The sequence below is a fragment of the Myotis davidii genome, unplaced genomic scaffold (assembly GCF_000327345.1).
Source record: "Myotis davidii unplaced genomic scaffold, ASM32734v1 scaffold401, whole genome shotgun sequence".
Classification (NCBI taxonomy): domain Eukaryota; kingdom Metazoa; phylum Chordata; class Mammalia; order Chiroptera; family Vespertilionidae; genus Myotis; species Myotis davidii.
The window spans coordinates 554,976-574,651 of NW_006291020.1; the positions used below are offsets into that span (position 1 = coordinate 554,976).

Here is a 19,676-nt window from a genome sequence, read left to right on the forward strand (position 1 = left end):
TCGTGTTCTGGGCCTGTAGTATATAGATAATAGTGAAAAGCCATAGTGGCTTGGAGGTTGGTGGTATTGGTCAGCCATGGATATTTGTAGAGTACTTTCAGTAGTCTGTTGTCTTACCTAACTTTTTCTTTTCCAACAGAATAATACAACAGATCTTTGCAGGGTTCTTTGCAAATTCTGCAGTTCCTGGTGGACCCCCTTTTACCTGGTAAGTAACTAATTGCCTTTTTTATTCTGTTGGAGTAGCATCATTTTAGCTGACTTTAGTATCTGTGCCATGGTAAGAAAGAGAAAGAGCTTCATAGGTGAATATACAGATGCGATTGGCAGGCTGTCAGGCTGCCATTATTTGCTGAGCTCAAACTTAATTAGAGCTTTTTTTTAAAAAAGTTTTTTAAAAAAAACTTTATTTATCCTCACCCAAGGATATTTATTTTACTGATATTTAGAGAGAGTGGAAGAGAGGGAAAGACAGAAAGAAATAGTAATGTGAGAGAAACACATCAGTTGGTTGCCTCCTGCACGCCCCTGACCAGGGCTCGAGCTGGGGAGGAGCCTGCAACCGAGGTACATTCCCTTGACCAGAATTGAGCCCAGGACCCTTTGGTCCATAGGCTGATGCTCTATCCTCTGAGCCAAACCGGCTAGGGTGAATTAGAACTTAATTTTTTGTTCAGACTCACAAGGGTCATTCTGGTCCCCAGGTTGTCTGGGCATTGGATGTGTCTGATTCTGGAGTGTGTTGAGGTGGGGAATGAGTAGGTTCCTGCCAGGCTTGGTAACTATCTGATTTGTGGGTTTCTCCTAATCATATGGGAAGATTTTATTCCTTAAGAATCTCTGAAATTGAAAACATAATGCTTTTTTCTAAGTAAGAAGGTTCATCAGAAGAAACAAGACTATAATTCAGTATCAGAGTGACACTTACATATGGTTGGTGTTGTCTGGACAATTATTTTGCTACTTCTGACTCTGCCCCCAAAAGCCTTTCTTTGCTTAGAGTGACCTCAGTTCATCCACACAGTTATTCTATTTTCTAACCTGTAGTTTCTCTAAACATATTCCCTCCGTCAACCAGGGCCATGCACCAGCAGCTCCACAGAGAGATACTGCCAAATCTCTTTGTATTGTTTTAAGTTGTGGTTCAGAGAGACTGCGATGGCTGCTTCTACTTGAAAGCTCCTCATTGTTCAGAACCACGGGTGAGGTCTGTTCCAGATTTTGTCCAGTCATGAGGGAAAAACTCTTAGAAAGCTGCTCCATCTATGTTTAATGTAAGTGGGCACAGAGAAGATCAACTTTTCTTAACCAACAGGCAATGAATCCTTTTGTTCTTGTGTGTCATGTGGTATTTCACGTGGCTTTACATTTTATTCCATTCAGTTTAGGAAAAATTCCTAAAGAATGGGAGACAATCTGGATAATCTGTTTGACCTTGGAAATACTGAGAATTTTTTTGCCACTTGATTTTAGAGAACTAGTGACTTTGCAGGTCTGAGAGAGCAGGATCCCCCTGCCAGTGTTTCTGTGGTGTAAGGCGGAGCCTGGTCACTTCATCTAATGCTGTGTCTCATCTCATGTATAGGAGCGGGATGCTGCACTCCAACCCTGGGGACTATGCCTGGGGTCAAACAGGGCTTGATGCCATTGTCACCCAGGTGAGGAGCTGCCTGTTGAAGGTGTCTGTCCAGTGTGTTTCATGGTTCCACAGGCTTCCTGCTCTCCTTCTGCTACTTTCTGAAATGGCAGTCACTCTGCGTTCCCTAATATTTTGAGCTTGTGGGTTTGCATTTTACTAATGATTTGCTGGTTTAGCTCAGTACCCATGTATCTTCTAGATCTTAAGACCTTTTTTGAAGATCGCTTCATCTCCATAGGAAGAAAAGATTTTTGCCCTGGCTGGTTAGCTCAGAGAACATCGTTGCCATACCCTCCGGGGTTGTGGGTTTGATCCTCGGTCAGGGCACATGCAAGAATCAGCCAGTGAATGCATAAATAAGTGAAACAACAAGTTGATGGTCTCTGTCTCTCCCTTCCTCTCAAAAAAAAAATCAGTTAAAAAAAGCCTTTTCTTATAACAAACAGTATTTTGTATTTTTGGCCTCTTGTTCAGGCCTGTGAGGATCCTATTTTCAAGTTACTTCACAAAAAAAGGAAGGTCTCATGTGCTGAAGCAGGGATTTCTGCCAGATGGAGCAAGTAGGGCAAGGAAGCAGAGAAAAAGGTATTCCCATGCCATGGATAATTGTTTCCACTTGTTAATGTTAATTTTAATTTAATTGGTTTTTTCATTTCCCTTGTGGATTGCTGAGAATAGAAAGCATGTTGTTTATATCCAAATCTTATAGGCAGTATTTACCAATTTCTTGGCTTACCTTATGCTATTTTCCATACTCCCACCCTTTTCTTCCTTCCAGCAGAATGAAGTTTTTGGATCAGTTAAGTATTACTTTGTGTTAAGCTTTAGTTTTATTCATGATGTCACAACCCTTTTGCTGCCTCTAAACTTGCTTTTTGCCCAAAGGCGGGCCTTGCAATGATAGGGTCTGTCTGTAGACTTATACAGATGTCTCTCTGAAATTGCAAAGCAATCATGAGTGTTATGGCGGCAGTAAGAGGAAACCTGTGCCTTTCAGAGCCTTACAGAGTAAGAGCAACTAACACTTCTAATATCTGCACTGTTTGTTCTGGCTAGAGCAACTCGTTACCCAGGGATAGTTAGATGTTCACCACTTCTTTTTCTTTTTTTGTAGCTTTTAGGACAGCTGGAAAACACGGGGCCTCCCCCAGCTGACAAGGAAAAGATCACATCTCTTCCAACAGTGACAGTAACTCAGGAACAAGTTGGTAGGTTCAGTTTCCATCATCTTCTGTTTACAATTCCAGCACTTCCTGTACTAAGGATCTTCAAGTGAACCTATGGCACTCTTCAAATTCCTACCATGGTGCCGTGTAAGGAAGGTACCTACTCTTCATTAGGTACCATGAGCAATTACCATGTGGTACAAAGATACATAAGACTTGATTTCTTGAAGAATTTGCCAGTGGAAGCAAAACTCTCCAAATAATTAGATAACAGTGTAAAAAATACTGTTGAGCAGATGCTACTTCCTGACTCTGGGGAGATAGGAAAAGATATAAATGAGAGTCTGGGAATTGGTTTTATATCAACTCTATAGTTAGGTACATTACGAATAGATATTTTATTTATAACGTTGGAGGAATTTAGTGATAAAGGACATTACTTTGGACTGGGAGTTTCTTTCCCCACACATGTGGAGTCAGATTTTAAAGGTAGGACGGGCCTCCTTAGAGAGGTCATTCTATTTCAGGAAAAGTATGAACCAATGTACAAATGTTCGCATAGATATAGTGTCTGAATCAGGTCTGACCTTACCAGACCTGAAATAGAATCTGGTTTGGGAGGTATGATTGGATAGGAAGGGTAGATCTTGTCAGGCTGGACATTGAAGCTGTGGCAGAGTAGTGAGGGGTGAATATTTTGAGGGGAGGTAAGTTTTGTAGACCCTCAAATGGAGGGATAAGGGAATTTAAGTGGTCTGCAGAGTAGATTAATTTGGAGGTGGTGTCTAAAGTAGATTGGAAGGGGAAGAAAGCAGAAACAGGAATGTGAGGGGCTGTTGCAGCATCTAGGTGGGGTTCAGGCGATAGTGACAAGGCTGACAGAAAGAAAATGGTAGATACAGAAGAGAAAGGCATTCATCGCTGATTGCATAATTGATTGAAGGAGGGGAAAGGTCAAAGATGATTCTAAGATAATGCAACTTTGCAACTACAGAGGTGGTGCTGGCATTATCAGGAATGAGGGATTGTTAACAGGCCCTGGTTTGGTAAGGAGGTGATATAATATTTTTAATTTTGAATTTGTTGATTTTTGAGGCACCAGCTGGGAATCCAAGTGAAGATGAACTGGAGAGTGCTATGGAGCTGGTATTAAGGGGAAATGAGCAGATACCAAAGTGTATATATTTATAGAGTTGAAGACCTGGGGTAGGGATCCAACCTGGGAGGCTGTTCCCGTAGACGAGGCATAAGAAGTAACAGCTAGAATTAGTCCACAGGTGGTAGGAATGAAGAGGAAGCAGTGCGTCTACTAAGTGGAAAGTCTTACTCCAACTGCCTTGAGCGCTGTGGGACACAGAGCGGATCCTGCAGGGGAAATAGACTGGCTGGTGCCCTAGGAGAAGGGGGCTTCCTGTCTCTGGACTTGGAGCTGCCCTAGAGCTTTGCAGTTCTGCAGCACCACCTGCTGGTACAGTTTTTAACTACAGCTTGTTCAGAGGGCTTTGGGCAACTCTGTTGGAAGAGGATGCCTAATGTGGAAAATAGGATAAACTGAACTGGAACAGCTAAGATGACTGAGATGAGTCCCTCGATTGTGGTGGACAGATTTCCAGTGTTAGGTCCTAAGAAGAAACTGCCAGAAGTCTGTCACACATTGGGACGATGTTCCTGTTTTACCTAACAGTTAACCTAAGCCCTAGTTTATTTCTTCCAACCTTTTACATGGAAAAGTAGGTCTTATCAGATGAATGCAATCAGTAGGCACATTCATCAGTCCTCCTTTTCAAATCCCAGTCTGTTACCACGAACCCCATTTTGAAATAAAGCTCATGCTTCCTATCTGCCTCCACCTTGGATGCCCTTGTGTCTTTTCTTTATACATTCCTTTGGTTGTTAAAGAAATCGGGCTAGTATTTTCTTCCTTCTTGTTGCTTGTTTACTTTAAAAGGCATTTCCTCCTTCAACAGATATGGGTTTAGAGTGTCCAGTATGCAAAGAAGATTACACAGCTGAAGAGGAAGTCCGGCAGTTACCCTGCAACCACTTCTTTCACAGCAGTTGTATTGTGCCGTGGTTGGAACTGGTGAGTACAGACAACTCTTATCTGTGACAGGCATCTATGCCAGTCACATCTTGTCGGGAATGCTTCAGTGTAAGGGTGTAGTTAATTGTTAATGAAGATTAGATTTTAGTCCCCGGCTAACTCTTAATAACACCATTACTGTTTCTTAAATTACTGTTTGGCTATAACTAGGGGTTAGCAAACCTATAGCCGACAGGTCACTGTGGCCTATCATCTGATTTTGTAAGTGAAGTTTCATTGGAACACAGCTATGCTTATTTGTTTACAAATTGTCTCTGGCTACTTTCATGTGACATCACTGAGTAGTTGCGACACACGTGGTATTTAGCCTGCAAAGCCTAAAATATTTACTACCTGTCCCTTTACGGAAAAAGTTTTCTGGCCCCTGCTCTAGATCATCTCAGGTCACTGATTCTGGTTAGTTCCAGTTGGTGGTATGTGTTAGCTCTTGTTACAAGCTCTCTCTGCGTTTAAAGTTCTGTTTGGGGGCTGTCCTGGTGTTAACACCTCGGAGCCCGGTGTGCACTGTGTGAGAATGCATACCCTTTTTGTTTTTTTACTGGCCAACTCTCATGATTTTCTAAGTGTTTTAGTACCTACAACTTCTCAGGTCAAGCTGTTTACATGGACTGATATCTTTCTGTTTCAGCACGATACATGTCCTATATGTAGGAAGAGCTTAAATGGTGAGGACTCTACTTGGCAAACCCAGAACCCTGAGGCCTCTGCAAGCAACAGATTTAGCAGTGACAACCAGCTACATGACCGATGGACTTTCTGAATCTAAAGACCACGTCTGAGCCAGGGCTGCGGTAGTCTTCTTACCATAGCTGTGAATTGTGTAAAAACAAAATAGTCGGTGGAGTTAGGAACCGTGTAAGAAACCCCAACCCATAATATTAATGCAGAGTGTTTTCTTTAAATTTAAAGTTAGCATCTATAGATGGAATTGTATCTAAAACCAAATGCCTCTTATTGCTGAATTCAGAGTGATAATTTTATAAGTGTGAAATTTAATTATGTGGGTTCCCCCTTCCAGAATAGAATTAGTTCCTTAAAGTCTAGCTAGGGTCCTGCTATCTGCCATGTTGCCCTTTATTAGATGTTTTCACCCTCTTGTCCAGCCTCCATCCTATCATTAGTGTATTTTATGGTAAATACAGTGGAACCAGAGCCCAAAAGTCCTGCTGATGTAAGTCTTTCTGTTTTAATCATACAAAAGCATATATTCTTGGCCACATTAGCTATGAATTAAGGTCAGATTAATTCAGAAATCTAAGACTAATGACTTTGAACCCTCAGACAGCAAATCAAAGAAAAATTACATTGGGAAGGAGAAAGTGGCTTATCATTATACTCTGGTTTCCTCATTTAGTTTTTGAAGACTACTTCAAAAGATGCAGTTTCTGCAGAAACCAGCCAGCGTGACTTAGGGTCTTCTTTTGGTAGGAATCTAATTCTGGCTCCTTTTTTCGAAAGAGCGGAGCAGCATACAGGCAAAGAAGGACACATGTTTGAAATCTTTGGTTCTGACATTTTTTAATGATCCCCATCTCACTGTTTATGTCTTTTGTCTTGGGGACTTTAAAATAATTTCCCTCACAGAAATAGAATGCCTTCATTGCTGCTTCTGTTCACCGTTTTTAGTAATTCATTGATATTTAGGAATTGAGATTTTTACATGGTCTTATTTTAGTTTTTTAAGCCCTTTGATCATCTCTGAAACCTTTGTTTGCTTGGTTCTGCATATCCTTAATCAAACTGATTATTGTGATTATGTTCAAAACAGCCTGGTCTAGGAGAGGTAGGCCTTATTTTTTTTTAGCCTAACAGTGTCCCATCTACACACATATGCTGCTTGGTGCATTTGAAAAAGATCAGAAATGTCTTCAGAATCTCAAAACCTCAAAGGGAAATGATGGGTACTGTTGGTACACCCAAAAGGGTTACAGAGAGGCACTGTTAGTCTGGTCATAGTTTGGAATGATCAGAACAAGAAGGCCTCTGAGAGAGTCTCTTTCTTGGCTTCTGTCTTTATTAGTTTTTGTTGAATATTATGCACTATACTCTGATTTGCGGGGGGGCGGGAGGGGCTAGGGAAGGGGATTAGAGATATAGATGATATCTCTAGTGGTAGATGATAGGGGAGGGAAGAGAGAAAGAAAAGTGGCCTGCTGAATTAATAGCCTGCCCGTAAAAGGTGTGTCCATAAGGTCTGATTCAGGTTGGGCCAAGAGGAAATAAAAGATTTTTTTTATATGCCTCTCATGTCATATCTCTGTAGAGTTTGTTTCTTTGGAGAATGTGAGCTCTTAACTAAGCCTATTGAAATCTAGCCTCCAAATAAACATTGCTTTTGAGGGGAGGTGAGAAGCTGGAGGGAGTGTGAGGTATATTCTGAATATTTAATGGCCACTATTCAACTGTCTCAGAAAAATTGTGACAGCCTGGAAAGCTTTGTCTGCCTGTTAAGTGTCTGGAGATCCCAGGACAGGCGTTTGTATTTTTACTTAAAACCAGAGAACTAGAAAGGATCTCAGTAGGTTCCTAGAAGGATGGAAACAAAGTGCTGGAATAGGGATTTACTTTCTCGGTACACAGAATAGCTAGTAACAGTCTAAATTATCTGAAAATTTCTTCACTTTTTGCTGTCCCCAGACTCCTCCCACTTTATGTATCTGAAGTGCTTCTTCCTAAAATAGGAGGCATCTCAGACTTCAGGTTAATTTAGGTTAAGCAATATATTTGGGTTTTATAAAGCAGCAGAACTAATAGGATATGTGTGTGCTTGTGTGTATACATGTATGGATTTATAATGAATTTGCTCATGTGATATGGAGGCTAAGAGGTTCCAAGATCTTTCCAGGCTGTCACAATTTTTCTGAGAGACAACTGTGGTGTTCTAATTTGATTCCAAACACCTGAGCACAGGCGAGTTGATGGAGTGCGTTCTAGTTGAAAAGCCAGATGATTGGAAACCCGAGATGAGCTGATGTTTTACTTTGAGTTCAAAGGCAGGACAGGGCTGATGAACCAACTCAGGCAGCGAGGCAGGAGGAGCTCCTCCTAGCAGGACTATCAGCCTTTTTGTTCTGTTCAGGCTCTCAGCTGATTGGATGAGGCTCCCCCATATTAGGGAGGGAAACCTGCTTTATTCAGTTACTGATTCAGGTATTAATCTTATAAAAATTACCCTCATAGACACACTTAGAAATAATGTTTGTCCAGGTATCTTGACATCTCATGGCTGAGTTAGGTTGACACAAATTAACCATCACAAGAAGGAAAAATAGAAATGTTGCACACAGTCGAATGATCCTTATCCCACTTAAATTTTGCCAAATTATGGAAATATCTGTCTTGTTTAGAGACCTTAGTACTAGGGTTAAACGGTAGAAGAAACATTCGTGGGATGAGGACCAGTTTGCTGTGTGCATAATAGCTATTTTTTCTCTTCAATTTAAATCCACCTGGAAATCTGAGATACCTCCCATTCTACGGAGAAACATTGCAGATTCATTGGTCTAACACCACAGCATGTCTGGGGTGCAACATGCAGAGTTTGTTTCTAGGAATGCCTTGCTCTTAAATAGGAGGCAGTGCTGAAGGCAGAGGGCTACATAACCCAGACTTCTCAGGTGTTTCTTTCCTTCGTAACCGGAAGGCTTACAGACTCAGGAACCTGGAGCATTAATAGGACTCAAAAGACGACAGCTTTCTCTGATTGTCAAAGAGAAGAGAAAACGGTTGCAATTTCAAATCTTGAGCCCTTAGACTTGAGGCGTTTACATTCATATTAAATGTAATATGAGTCCCGGCAGAGCTAAACATTGTTTTTTTATTCACGAATGTCTTTCTCTTCCTCTTGTCCGTTATGATCTGAAATAGGAGGGAAGAAAACTACCATGTAAGTCAGAGACATGTCCTAGAAATCGGTAGGCTTGAACATTGAGAGGTTATATAGGGCACTCCTTTCTGGCCTCTAAGGGATGATTGCTTCTCAGGTAGTTTCCAGATGGGTTAGTATAAGTCATATTCCTCTGGGTTCATTCTGACGCGGCAGAACTGGGCAGTAGGGTGGGAAGGGCAGAGTGGTACTTTTAGCTGGTATCGCTTTGACATCTTGAAAGTTTCTAAGCGAATGAGTTTGGAGCAGGGAGAAGGAATAATCCTGGTACAAGCATTAATTTTCCTTCAAAGTTCTTATTGTCAGTTCTCTGAAGAGTTGAGAAACTTGGAGAATCCAGAATGATATTTTGTCCCTATTGGTATAGCTCAATTCTTTCTTTAAAGTGTTAGTTTCTAAGAAAAAAAGATTATTCTAGGTGGAGGATATGGAAATGGCTATAAATCAAATAGCTTCCTTAGCTTATTATAAATTGTAGTTGTCAACATTTACTGCCTAACAATTGAGCCAAGTACTTGTCAGATATTTCCTTGAGTAGTATTCTTTGGTCCAATAATTAGCTCTCAACTTAGAAGGTTTTTGGGGAACATTTCCCCTCCAACAGGTATCACTTTGATTAAGTGGTTATTAGGAGGAAAAGTATTTGTTTATGTCTTTGTATTCTAATATATGTGTGTGTATGTACATATGTATATATTCACAGAGACACACACACATACATGCACATTTCACTGTAGAGGAAAGGATTTGACTGATGGGCACTGAGGTGCAGTGAGCAGGGGCCCGGCAGAGGCCTGAGCCGAACAGCCGGTTGCTATCACTGCGCACCCTGGCTCCTGTGTTTCTGCAGTTCTGTGTTGGGACACTGTTGGCCTGGCAAGCGCCCTGTTACATGGTGTGGTGAAGGGATCCAGTAGAAGTAAAAGTGTGGTCATTGATGAGGTTAAGAATAAAGGACTTTTGAGAAAAGGGTGTTTATCATCCATTGCTTCTGTATGATATTAAGTTGAACTCAAATATAATTTGTTTTTAAAATTTTTTCTCGATAAATTATTGTTGCCAATTGACTTTCTCTCATGACTTGCGTGCTTCAGTTTCTTTCTCCCTGGTGTCTAGGTGCTGCTTCCTCAAGGAACGAATTAAATATATCAGTCTGACGGGGGAATGAGTCTGTGTCTGTTACAAACAATAACACAGCAGCGTCTGGGGTTTTGGAGGTGAAGGGCACTTCAGAGTTGGTTGTTAGAGCTGATCTAGGCACGCCACTGACATCTGTGAAGACAACAGGTTTTAGGAGGAAAAGGAGGAGGGTGGTAACAGACGATGCTGGGGGGAAACCCTGGTTGACCGCTGATGGGGAGGTGGGAAGACCAGAGTGGTGTTTACAAGAATAAATCAGCGGAGATTTGGGAGTTGGGGGGACCGGCAGGACAGAGTTCTCTTCCTATAAGTTTCCAAAATGAATCTTGGGTGAGTTCTGGTGCAGGGAGTTGGGGGGAAGGCTTGATGGGTTAAAATTCTAGGTGGCTGTCCTGTGGGAGGAAATGTAGCTTGTAGTAATGTCTGAGTCTCAGCACTCCGGCTGGGCCCCACAGGCCGCTCAGGGGTTTAAACCAGAACTGGTAGAATGCATTGTGTACCCCTGGAGAGGTTTCTCAGGGCCAAAGTAGAGCCCTTTTCTTATCCAAAGGACATTGAGGTTTTCATCTCATACCTGCTGGACAGTGGAATTACATGCATCCAACTCTACGATCTTATACATGAGAACTTCGTCTTGCTGATGACACTTAGAAGGGGTCCATGGAAGTGGATTCCACATGTTGCCTTTCCTCTCTCAGCTAGGATACTTCTACCTGTGAATTACGGAATGCAGGCTTGTGGTAATCTTCACATTTTCTAATAAAATGTACTATTTTTTAAGGTCCAAAAGGTACTAGATTCCTTCCCAACGAGATGATAGTTGTGTCTTCAATATCTTAGCGAATAAATACATCACAAAAAGCTTCTAAGATTTCAGTAATACTTTTAAATCAATTTGTCTTTATTAGTCACACCAGAATCCTCATCCAGTTGAAACACAGTATTGACTTATTGGAAAGATACATTTCAGAACTTCACTTGCCCAAGTACACACAGCTGGTATGTTGCAGAGCCGGTCTTTTGACTCCATGCCTAGTTTTTTTTACCTTACAAAACAAAATCCAAAATCCTTTGAGTTTGAGGTTCAAGACCATCACTAATAAGGGTCTAACCCGTCTCTTTCAGCCTTCTCTCTGTTCCCACAAGCCTTAGCTCCCACGCTGGGCAGATCCTGGCCAACGATTGCAGGTAAGGTGTTCCCTTTCGATAGTTTACCATTTAGTTCCAGTGAAATTGTGTTCTTCCTGTCAGGCATATCCTCCCTCCCCTCCCCCCGCCTCCCACCTCCTTGCTTAACTATGACAAGAGGTCATCTGTTTAAAGAGAAAGAGGGTTTGTGAATTTAGGAGAAAAAGGATGCAAATACTGCTTTGGGCATTTATATAAAAAGAGAAATGACCGAAGATGTTGGTAAGTACTTCGCTGAAGGTAGACAGTTGTGATCCGTGGTGCATCTGGTCTGCACAAATCTTCCTCCATCGGTGCTGTGTGGATTCCTGTCGACCACCAGGTGCTCTCTTCATTTTCTCTGTGTTCATGCAGAGTCGAGACACTGGGTCTGGGTCTCTTTCTCTCCTCTCCTACCTCTCTTTTGCTTCTTTCTTCTTTCTTCCCTTTAGTGGTAAATAACAATTTCTCTCCCAAAAATTGGTGTTCTCACTTGGTTTGACTTGCTTCTTTTACTGTGTTTGGGGGCGGGGGTGGGGAGGGGAGGGACCGAGGAAAAGTTCTTCGGGGGACATACAAACACATGGACTTATCCCATGTCTGAGTGGGCACTGCCCCAGCCACGGTGAGAGCTGCTCTTCCCCTCACTGTGACCGAGGTGGGAAGAAGGCAGGCTTGCTCTGGAAGTAAGTAGGGGAGGTCAAAGGATCCACTCATTTGTCCCATTTTATATTCCCCAGATTCTTGGCATGTTCCCCTGTGCCCATGTTGTAATGTGAAAGATACCAAGGTAAACATATTTATCTTGCTGTGATTTTTAAAAAGATTTCTTCTGGCAGGAAGCTCTTACAGAGCTGTAGAAAGAAAAAGGAAAGTTTATTACTGCCACACGACTTAGAATAGCAACAAAATACCTCATGTAAATTCATCCCCGCTAGAGGCTCCTGTGTGTGTGATAGGCGCTCCTGGCTTGAGAGGGAACAGAAAAGGAAAAATGGGATGCGTGCTATGTGTTGTGTCTTACTACTGAGGTTGCAGTTGTATCTTTACAAACCTCACATTCTGGTGGCAGTGGGAAGGGGGCTAACCACCAGTCTCTCCGTGCTGCAAGGTAGGACAATCAAAGAAGAAGTAGATGCCACTCAAAGTTCAAGGTAGGTTTTCCATGGAGGGTACCGAATGGTTGGCATGGTGATACAACAAGGGTACTCAGTGAAGTTAGTCATGAGCTGAAGAAGGTACAGACCTAGGAAACTCCCTCATCCTTTTTGTCATGTGTAAACATGCTAACTTAACTTGATCCATATGATTCCCCTAGACCTGAGAAAACACGTACTGTTTTCCTACTGAATGCTGCCTCTTTAATAATTCTGATAAGTCTTGTTGGGGGAGGGAGAATAAAGAAAAGGAATGAACTATCAAAACTTCATTCTCTTCATCTGACAGGAGAAGGGACACGAGCTTAGAGATTTTTTACTCTGGCATAATTTGGGACTCTGTTAGTAAGTGTAGTAGATTGAATGGCTAGACTTATTTCCTCCACTTTTTTTTAGGGCATTTATTCTGTATGAAGGAGTAAGATTTATTTTACTAACAGTAACCTAACCACCTGAGAGAATTTAGGTTTAAACCTATATAATAAAGAGTTAATATGCTAATTAGACTGGATGGTGGAACAACCTTCTGGAATGACCAGTGGGCGGAGGGGGGGATGGAGGGGTGGCGGCACGAGGCAGCCAGGGCTGCGAGGGCCTACTCTTGCATGAATTTCATGCACTGGGCCTCTAGTAAAGAATATGTCTATAGGGTCAGACTGCTTGATTGATTTTCACCAGTTTCTTCTTGAAAACTGGCTTAGGCTTACATTTGGCAGGTCCTCGCCAAGCGTCACAGGTAAAGTCACTTTTCTTTTGATGGTTTGTAGGTAAAGAGTTGGACTAAGGGAGTGTTAGGTCCTGTTTCTAGAAATGTGAGGAGGCGGCCTCAGGATGGGGAGGGAGGTGAAGGAGTTGAGATTGAAGTAGATAATTCCTGAGGGCACAGGGTGTTAGTGAGAAGCACCTGTGAACCGGGGCCACGTTTCACCTCTTTGTACCCATTTTCCTGATGAGTAATCAGGAATCTTTGTCTCAAAGAGTGGTAGGAGGTTAGAATCATCGTGTAAGGCCTAACCCAGCCGTGGGCAAACTACAGCCCGGGGGCCGGATCTGGCCCGTTTGAAATGAATAAAACTAAAAAAAAAAACACTGTACCCTTTTATGTAATGATGTTTACTTTGAATTTATATTAGTTCACACAAACACTCCATCCATGCTTTTGTTCCGGCCCTCCGGTCCAGTTTAAGAACCCATTGTGGCCCTCGAGTCAAAAAGTTTGCCCACCCCTGGCCTAGCCCATCATGCAGATTCTTCAAACACATTTACTAAGAGCCTACGTGTGCAAGACAAAGTCCCAGCGTGTAGAGAGCTTACGTTCTGGTGACAACCAGGTGGTGGATATTGATTGGTTGGAGGAATGCCTCAATAAAGATGGAACAGAATGCCAAGGACAGGCAAAACCCCGCATCTGATTTATGCAAAAACGCAATGGCAAAGCATTGCAAGCCCCAGTCTGTTAGGGAAAACCTGACTCCTCTTGATAAAGGCTGCGCAGGGGCTGAGCCAGAAGTGCTGAATATACTCGATCTGGCATCAGCCTTTGCTGAGGAGCTGCACTGTTCAAACCTCACCTTTCTCTTCCCTTGTTCATTCTCACACAATGGCCTCAGCGTGTAGCCCTCTGTTCCTTACTGAGCACAGGCAGCTGTATTTAATGGCCTCTCCCCAGGCCTTTCCTAACAAGTCTGACCTCCTACCCATAGCAGAGTCTGACTCACCCTCTTTGCCTAGTTAGTCCCCTTGGATCGGTTTTGCCCTCATTGGTTCGATGTTTCCCTGTGGACAGTGAGGGGTTGCCGAGCACCTCCCTCCCCCACTCGGCTTCCTTTCCACCCTCTGGGTCACAGGTGTTTACGCTTCCTCTGAACATACCTTGAAGGACCATCAGGCCGGTGGCCAGGATCACCCAAACCTCTCGCAGGACGCTTGGACTGAGGGGGCCTTCACTGTGGAGAGGGCCGTTACCATGGCTGGACTCCTGCTGTCCTGTTAGTTTCCCTCCCGTCACTGTGTAGTTCCCTGTCTCTGGTTCAAAAGAGAATCGGGATCAGGGAAGGGTTTCAGAAATCATCAGAACGTCCTTTTGCATCACCTCAGAACTTCTTTTGGTCTCCAAGTATCAGCATAATTCATTGCCCAGATAATTTTTTAAAAAAACATTTGTGGGTGATGATGATGATGTACTCTAGCAGCAATAAATAAATATGGAGTCTGTCACACTGGGAATGCAAATAAGCCTGCCTTGAAGGAACTTTAAACTCATGCCAGAGAGACAGTTAAAATAGCTTAGTCCCCTTGGACTTGGTCTCATCTAAAAGCCATCTGCGGGGTGGTGGGTTAAGCAGTTCAGCCTAAGTTAAAATCTGGGCTTTGGAATAGATCTGGGTTTTTATCCCCCACTCACTACTAGCTGAGTGGATTTACACAAATTCCCTGTAAGCCCATGAGTTGTCATGACAAGAATAGTAGCTTTCTCAAAAGATCATGAAGATGAAGTATCACTTAGCACAGTGCCCAGCACAGTAAGCACTCAATGGTAGACATTGTTTATTGATACTGTTACCTGTCTGGCCTCATTTCAGTTTCCAGAAGGAACCTTATTTCCATACTTGGTGAGTATCCACATGTGCCGACTGTGGTACTTCTGTATTAGAACATGAATGCTACGTTACAAGGAACAATGACTTTGTTGTACCCTCATTCTGTTCTCTAAGGCTTGTGCCTGGGGTGTTCAATACTTAACTTGTTCAATGAATGAAAGGAGGTTCCTCTAGTGAGTGAACTGGAACAGTACTAAATAGTAGTGCCAGGTTAAAGTAATTTAGGTTTTGTATCATAGACAATGAAAAGCCATTAAAACCGGATGGTGGTGCATCATGTACAAACTAGAGGCCCAGTACACGAAATTCAGGCATGCGGGGGGGGGGGGGGGGGGGGGGGTCTGGGAGCCCTCAGGGAATGTCTGACGGTCAGCTTAGGCCTACGGGGAGCAGGCCTAAGCCGGCAGTTTCAGGGGATGTCTGACTGTGTGTAGGCGGGAGAGGCTTCTGCCACCGCTGCTGCACTTGCCAGCCATGAGCCTGGCTTTTGGCTGAGCGGCCCTCCCCCTGTGGGAGCACACTGACCACCAGGGGGCAGCTCCTATGTTGAATGTCTGCCCATGGTGGTCAGTGCACATCATAGCAAGCGGTTGAGTGGTCTTAACATATCATTAGCATATTATGCTTTGATTGGTTGAATGGCTGACCAGACAACCGGACATTTAGCGTATTAGGCTTTTATTACATAGGATTAGCATTTTAGATGGTGGGTGGTAGCGTGGATTGGAGGCAGAGACCATGTTTTAGAGTTGATGGGCCATTTATTAGGCACAGCTCAGTGCCAGACCCTGCAGTTGCTGTGGGAGATAGAGATGAGTAAGACAGTTGGATCTCAAGGGACTCACCAGTTAGAGGCTATTGGGATGTTTTAAGTGTGATGATGACCTGGAGAATACCGGAAAGAAAGGCATGAATGTGGGAAGGAACCACTAGTACTCAATAAAAGGTTTAGACTAAAGAGTGGACAGAAGTACAGTCTCAGGAGGACGGGTTTGACGCTGAAGAGATGGTAGGCATTCAGGAGCTGGAATCCAGTTGTCGGTGGAAATGTTTAACTGAAACTTGGGGCAGAGTTGAGAGCTGGAGAAGTTGATTTGTGGGGCAGCCGCAGGGAGGGGCAGGTGTAAATCAAGAGGGTGGATGAGAACTTGGGGGAGAGAGTGAAAAGGTGGAGGGGGAATGAGGAGTCTTGGGGAAGGAATTCCCTTGTTTGAGAGGAGGAACTACAAGCATTGAGGAGAGCACAGAAGTCAGAAAGGTAGAAAAAAACAGGAGCACAGCCACAGAAGTCCATGGAGACGGGAGTCGATCGGGGAGAGTGGATGTGCTGAGTGCTGTAGCTCAGGCTAAGAAGACATACCGGGAAGCAAGGAAGGGAAATAACAGCTCAACCGAGACTGAAGTAGAAGATTTGGATTGACTGCTAGCCACAGGAAATGAAAACATTTGTTAAAAGGCTCTGGGCCAGGTTTCTATTTTGGGTGTGTGTGTGATTTATCCCTAGTTTTCTTAAAGTTAAGTAATTCTTTGAAAGTTCGTAAAGAATAGTAGCAGTGCCCTGTTACCCTCCTCAGGCCTATTCCCCGGAGACCATCACTCTCAATTCTTTGACATGTTTCCCCATATTTCTAAATAATATGCTCATGTTACCACTTTCTGGATAAAGTTTAGATATTATCTATTGACTTTGATTGAAGGTGAGGATTTCAACCTGTCACAGGCCTCCTGAGAGCTGATCTGTCAATTCTATTCTGTCCTATAACGTTTCCTCCTGGAGCCCTCTCTCCCTCGCTCTCTGCTGGACTAATTGCTCTTTTGGGGCCCTTTTCTTCTAGAATTTCCTTATCTCGTTTCTGTTAGGTTCCTTGTTTCCGGGATCCCGTTTTACCCACCCTACTGTCCACTTTCTAGTTCTCCTGAAGCACGTTCTCTGGTAGCTTCTTAATAACGATCACATAGGAGACACGTTTTGAGTCATTGCTTGTCTGACGGCGTCTATTCCTTCCTCACGTTTAATTGGTGGCTTGGTTGGGCACGGAATTCTAGGCAGAATAGAATTTTCTCTCTGGAAGGCTTGCCCCTTTGGGCATGTAGGGACGGAGTCGCTCTGCTGGGCAATGAGGAAGCTGTAGGTACCGCTGAGGCTGGAGTGGTCCTATTCAACCTGTGCCCAAGTGGTAACAGCAGGGAGCAGAGTGGAGGCGATCTGTAGGGTGCGAGGCTTTGCTGCCCCAGTGAGAGAGGCAGGGACTTGGCTTCTGCTGGCTTTCTGGTTTCTGGAAATGATCTCATGCAGGCCGGCTATACTTCTTGCTTTATTGTCTCCCCGTTCCCAGCCCCCTCTAATCTATTGCAGCCTGAATGGGTTTCTGTTTCTTACAACTAAGTCGTCTTTAAGACAACCATCCATTTTATCTCAAATCTCTGTCCCAGCCTGAAGGCTCAGTGCCTGTGTTTCAAAACACAGAGAGCTCCGTTGTTAGACCTCCCATTGTAGACCTCCGTCTGCATTTACTGGCCCTGGTCAGTAGGGGCGTCGGACAAGTTGCTTTTACCTACTCGTGACTCAATCAGTGTCAATAAAAATGGGGTGGCTACCTCAGTAAGCTTTCTTGAAACTGAAGACAAAGGGAGATTACCTTCGTAGGAAAGCGGCATTGGCCAGTGGGGGAGAGGGAAAGGATTGTACGGGGAGGATGTCCTCATGGAGGCTGCCTGGTCAGGACCCGAAATACCTACTGTCCCCAGCTGTTGACCCTGCCGGGGTCCCGCCTGTGGTATTGGGGATGTTAGGAGCTCACCTGTGACTGAAACGGAGAGAAAATGACCTTGAAGGAGGATTTCTGGCGTCTGGCTTTTGGCACAACACTGGTAGGTCCCATTGGCCAATGGTGTGGCTTCGGTTATGGTGAACACCAACTGAGACGATCTTTGACTGACACCATCCATCTCAGGCAAGCGTCTCAGTCTCAGGTGCTCCAAGCTGGTCTCGGGGGAACAGTCCGAAGGCCGGTCCTTGCACAGGAACACGGTGGCCCCCTCAGCCTCTTCGTTCGTGTGCCGCAAGGTGCAGATTAAGCTTAGTCGCTTTCCTTGCTGGGACGCTGAGCTGAAGAGGCGCATGCATCCTGAAATGGGAAGGAAGAATTAGCCGTGGGAGTACATGGCAAATAAATTCACGTTATTTCCAAATGTTGAGGCAGAGAGGGGGGCTGCCCCAGGACATTAAATGCCATCCTCTTAGAGGAGTTGTCCATGAGTTACACCATGTCTGATGGAGACCTGCAATCCCAGCTCCTCATTTATTGAATGGTTTGCGTTTGATTTTTACTGTCCACCTGGAACCTATAGGCCTTTAACTTAAAGTGCTTTGTTAATGTACCTCATCCTTGATAGAGCCCTAGAGGCAGGTGTCTCCCCATTTTATAGATGAACAAATACGAAGCACAGAGTGGTTAAATGGGTTTTCGGAGTTGGCAAGTGTGGTACCTGGACTTCATGAATTTAGAGTTTATGAGCCTGTAGGAATTTCGGAGGGAGGGCCAGTTTACCAGGCTCTTGGCAGCACACAGCACAGACGCGATGTCTCATGCGTGCACGATAGGGTTCTAACAAAGAGAAGGAAACTACGCCTGCCACCCTTGCATTAGCATCAAGAAGAGCGGGTCCCTCCTTCCTCACTAGGGAAAAAACATGGGGTCCATTCCCCTGAGGAGCCCAGGACTTTGCCTGGGGGCTGCTCTGCTCTGGGGCATGGGGATGGGCTGTCCTCACCGCCAAGCTCGATGTCCACAATTGCCAGCAGAGTGGCCAGGGCCCAGCAGCGTCTGCCAGAGGCCATCGGCGTCCTGCAGGTTGTCAGCAGCTCAGGAACTCGAAGCAGGTGGCTCTGCTGATGTCCTTGGCCCCGATATCCTGGAAGCACAGAGGGGGCCTGACGAGGCCGCGGCAGCTCCACAGCCACTCCCTGGTCGAGGCCCTGGCTTCTGTGGGCGCGACTCTGAGGGAGGTGGAGGGGTGGTGGAGGAGAGAGACACGGAAAGCTGTATTTTCAGATATTTTTAAAGTTTAATTGGATTTCTGGGTCAAAGAATATGAACATTAAGATGTCTATATATTATCAAATTCCTCTCTAAAAAGTAGTTGAGATTCAGATGTTCAACAACAATATTTGAAAATCTACATTTCTTTATGTGCTGGCCAGCACTGGATGTTATATCTTTTACATTTTGCCAATGTGAGGGATGAAACATTAGGTTTTCTTTGGCATTCCCATGACTGGTGAGGGTGAAGATCTCATCAGACGTTTATTGGTCATTTGTAGGACTCCACCCATTGTCTTCACTAGCAGAGAAGGGCAAACAAGGATCCAGAAGGCTGGTGACCCTTGTACCCTGGCAGGGCCTGAGTTACGCACCGATTGTCTAGTCCTGACAATGAGAGCTCAAGCTATTTCCTGATCAAATAGTCTCGGAGTAAATCCTCCTAGTATTTACTGAGCTTTATGACAGCCTGTCTGCTACTGCCATTACCTGCCTGACTAAGGGCTTTATGTTTAACCAAAGCTGAATAAAAGGCTGGCGAGGCCTACGCACCAGTGGAGGTCCTTCCCCTTGAGTTGGACTTGCCCGTCTGGCCCCCCAATATTTCCAAATTATCTCTTGTCTCTTTCATTTGTGTGCGGCTCCTCTTCCAGATCCTGAACCCTGAACCACGCGGGATGTGGGGGGTACACACATACAACAGTCATTGATATTTGCTTCTGTATTAATTGTTTGTTCATAGTATTAGCATTTTTTAAACTCAACTTTTTAAAA

The 19,676-nt window shown here is 44.2% G+C and overlaps 2 protein-coding genes across 4 annotated transcripts in view; one reads left to right on the top strand and one right to left on the bottom strand.

Moving 5' to 3' along the window:
* The window catches only part of RNF115 (ring finger protein 115), a 76,007-nt gene extending 66,174 nt beyond the window's left edge, over window positions 1–9,833 (top strand). Inside the window, exons 6-10 of one of the 2 annotated variants that reach the window (XM_015564241.1) lie at window positions 140–208; window positions 1,586–1,658; window positions 2,754–2,847; window positions 4,773–4,888; window positions 5,538–9,833. In XM_015564241.1, the coding sequence (XP_015419727.1) occupies window positions 140–208; window positions 1,586–1,658; window positions 2,754–2,847; window positions 4,773–4,888; window positions 5,538–5,669 (484 nt within the window). In that variant the 3' untranslated portion in view covers window positions 5,670–9,833. The remainder of the gene's footprint in view (window positions 1–139; window positions 209–1,585; window positions 1,659–2,753; window positions 2,848–4,772; window positions 4,889–5,537) is intronic. The other variant, XM_015564242.1, reaches the window with a different exon arrangement.
* Window positions 9,834–9,953: 120 nt separating this feature from the next.
* Window positions 9,954–19,460, bottom strand: CD160 (CD160 molecule). 2 transcript variants are annotated; one of them, XM_015564244.1, is made up of 4 exons: window positions 18,634–19,460; window positions 17,661–17,987; window positions 14,132–14,284; window positions 9,954–11,956 (listed from the first exon to the last, which is right to left on the bottom strand). In XM_015564244.1, exons 1-4 carry the CDS (start codon window positions 18,698–18,700, stop codon window positions 11,949–11,951), a joined length of 555 nt encoding a protein of 184 aa, XP_015419730.1. In that variant the 5' UTR covers window positions 18,701–19,460; the 3' UTR covers window positions 9,954–11,948. The 2 variants fall into 2 exon arrangements, with proteins under 2 accessions (XP_015419730.1, XP_015419729.1); XM_015564243.1 differs by lacking the exon at window positions 9,954–11,956 and having other exon boundaries at window positions 13,458–14,284.
* Between the last annotated feature and the right edge of the window lie 216 nt (window positions 19,461–19,676).

Coding starts and splice junctions, on each gene's coding strand:
- CD160 (XM_015564243.1), bottom strand. CDS start 18,700: ATGGCCTCTGGCAGACGCTGCTGGGCCCTGGCCACTCTGCTGGCAATT. Junction 17,988..18,633: donor TGTGGACATCGAGCTTGGCG/GTGAGGACAGCC, acceptor TTCCCATTTCAG/GATGCATGCGCCTCTTCAGC. Junction 14,285..17,660: donor TCTCTCCGTTTCAGTCACAG/GTGAGCTCCTAA, acceptor CTTTTGAACCAG/AGACAGGGAACTACACAGTG.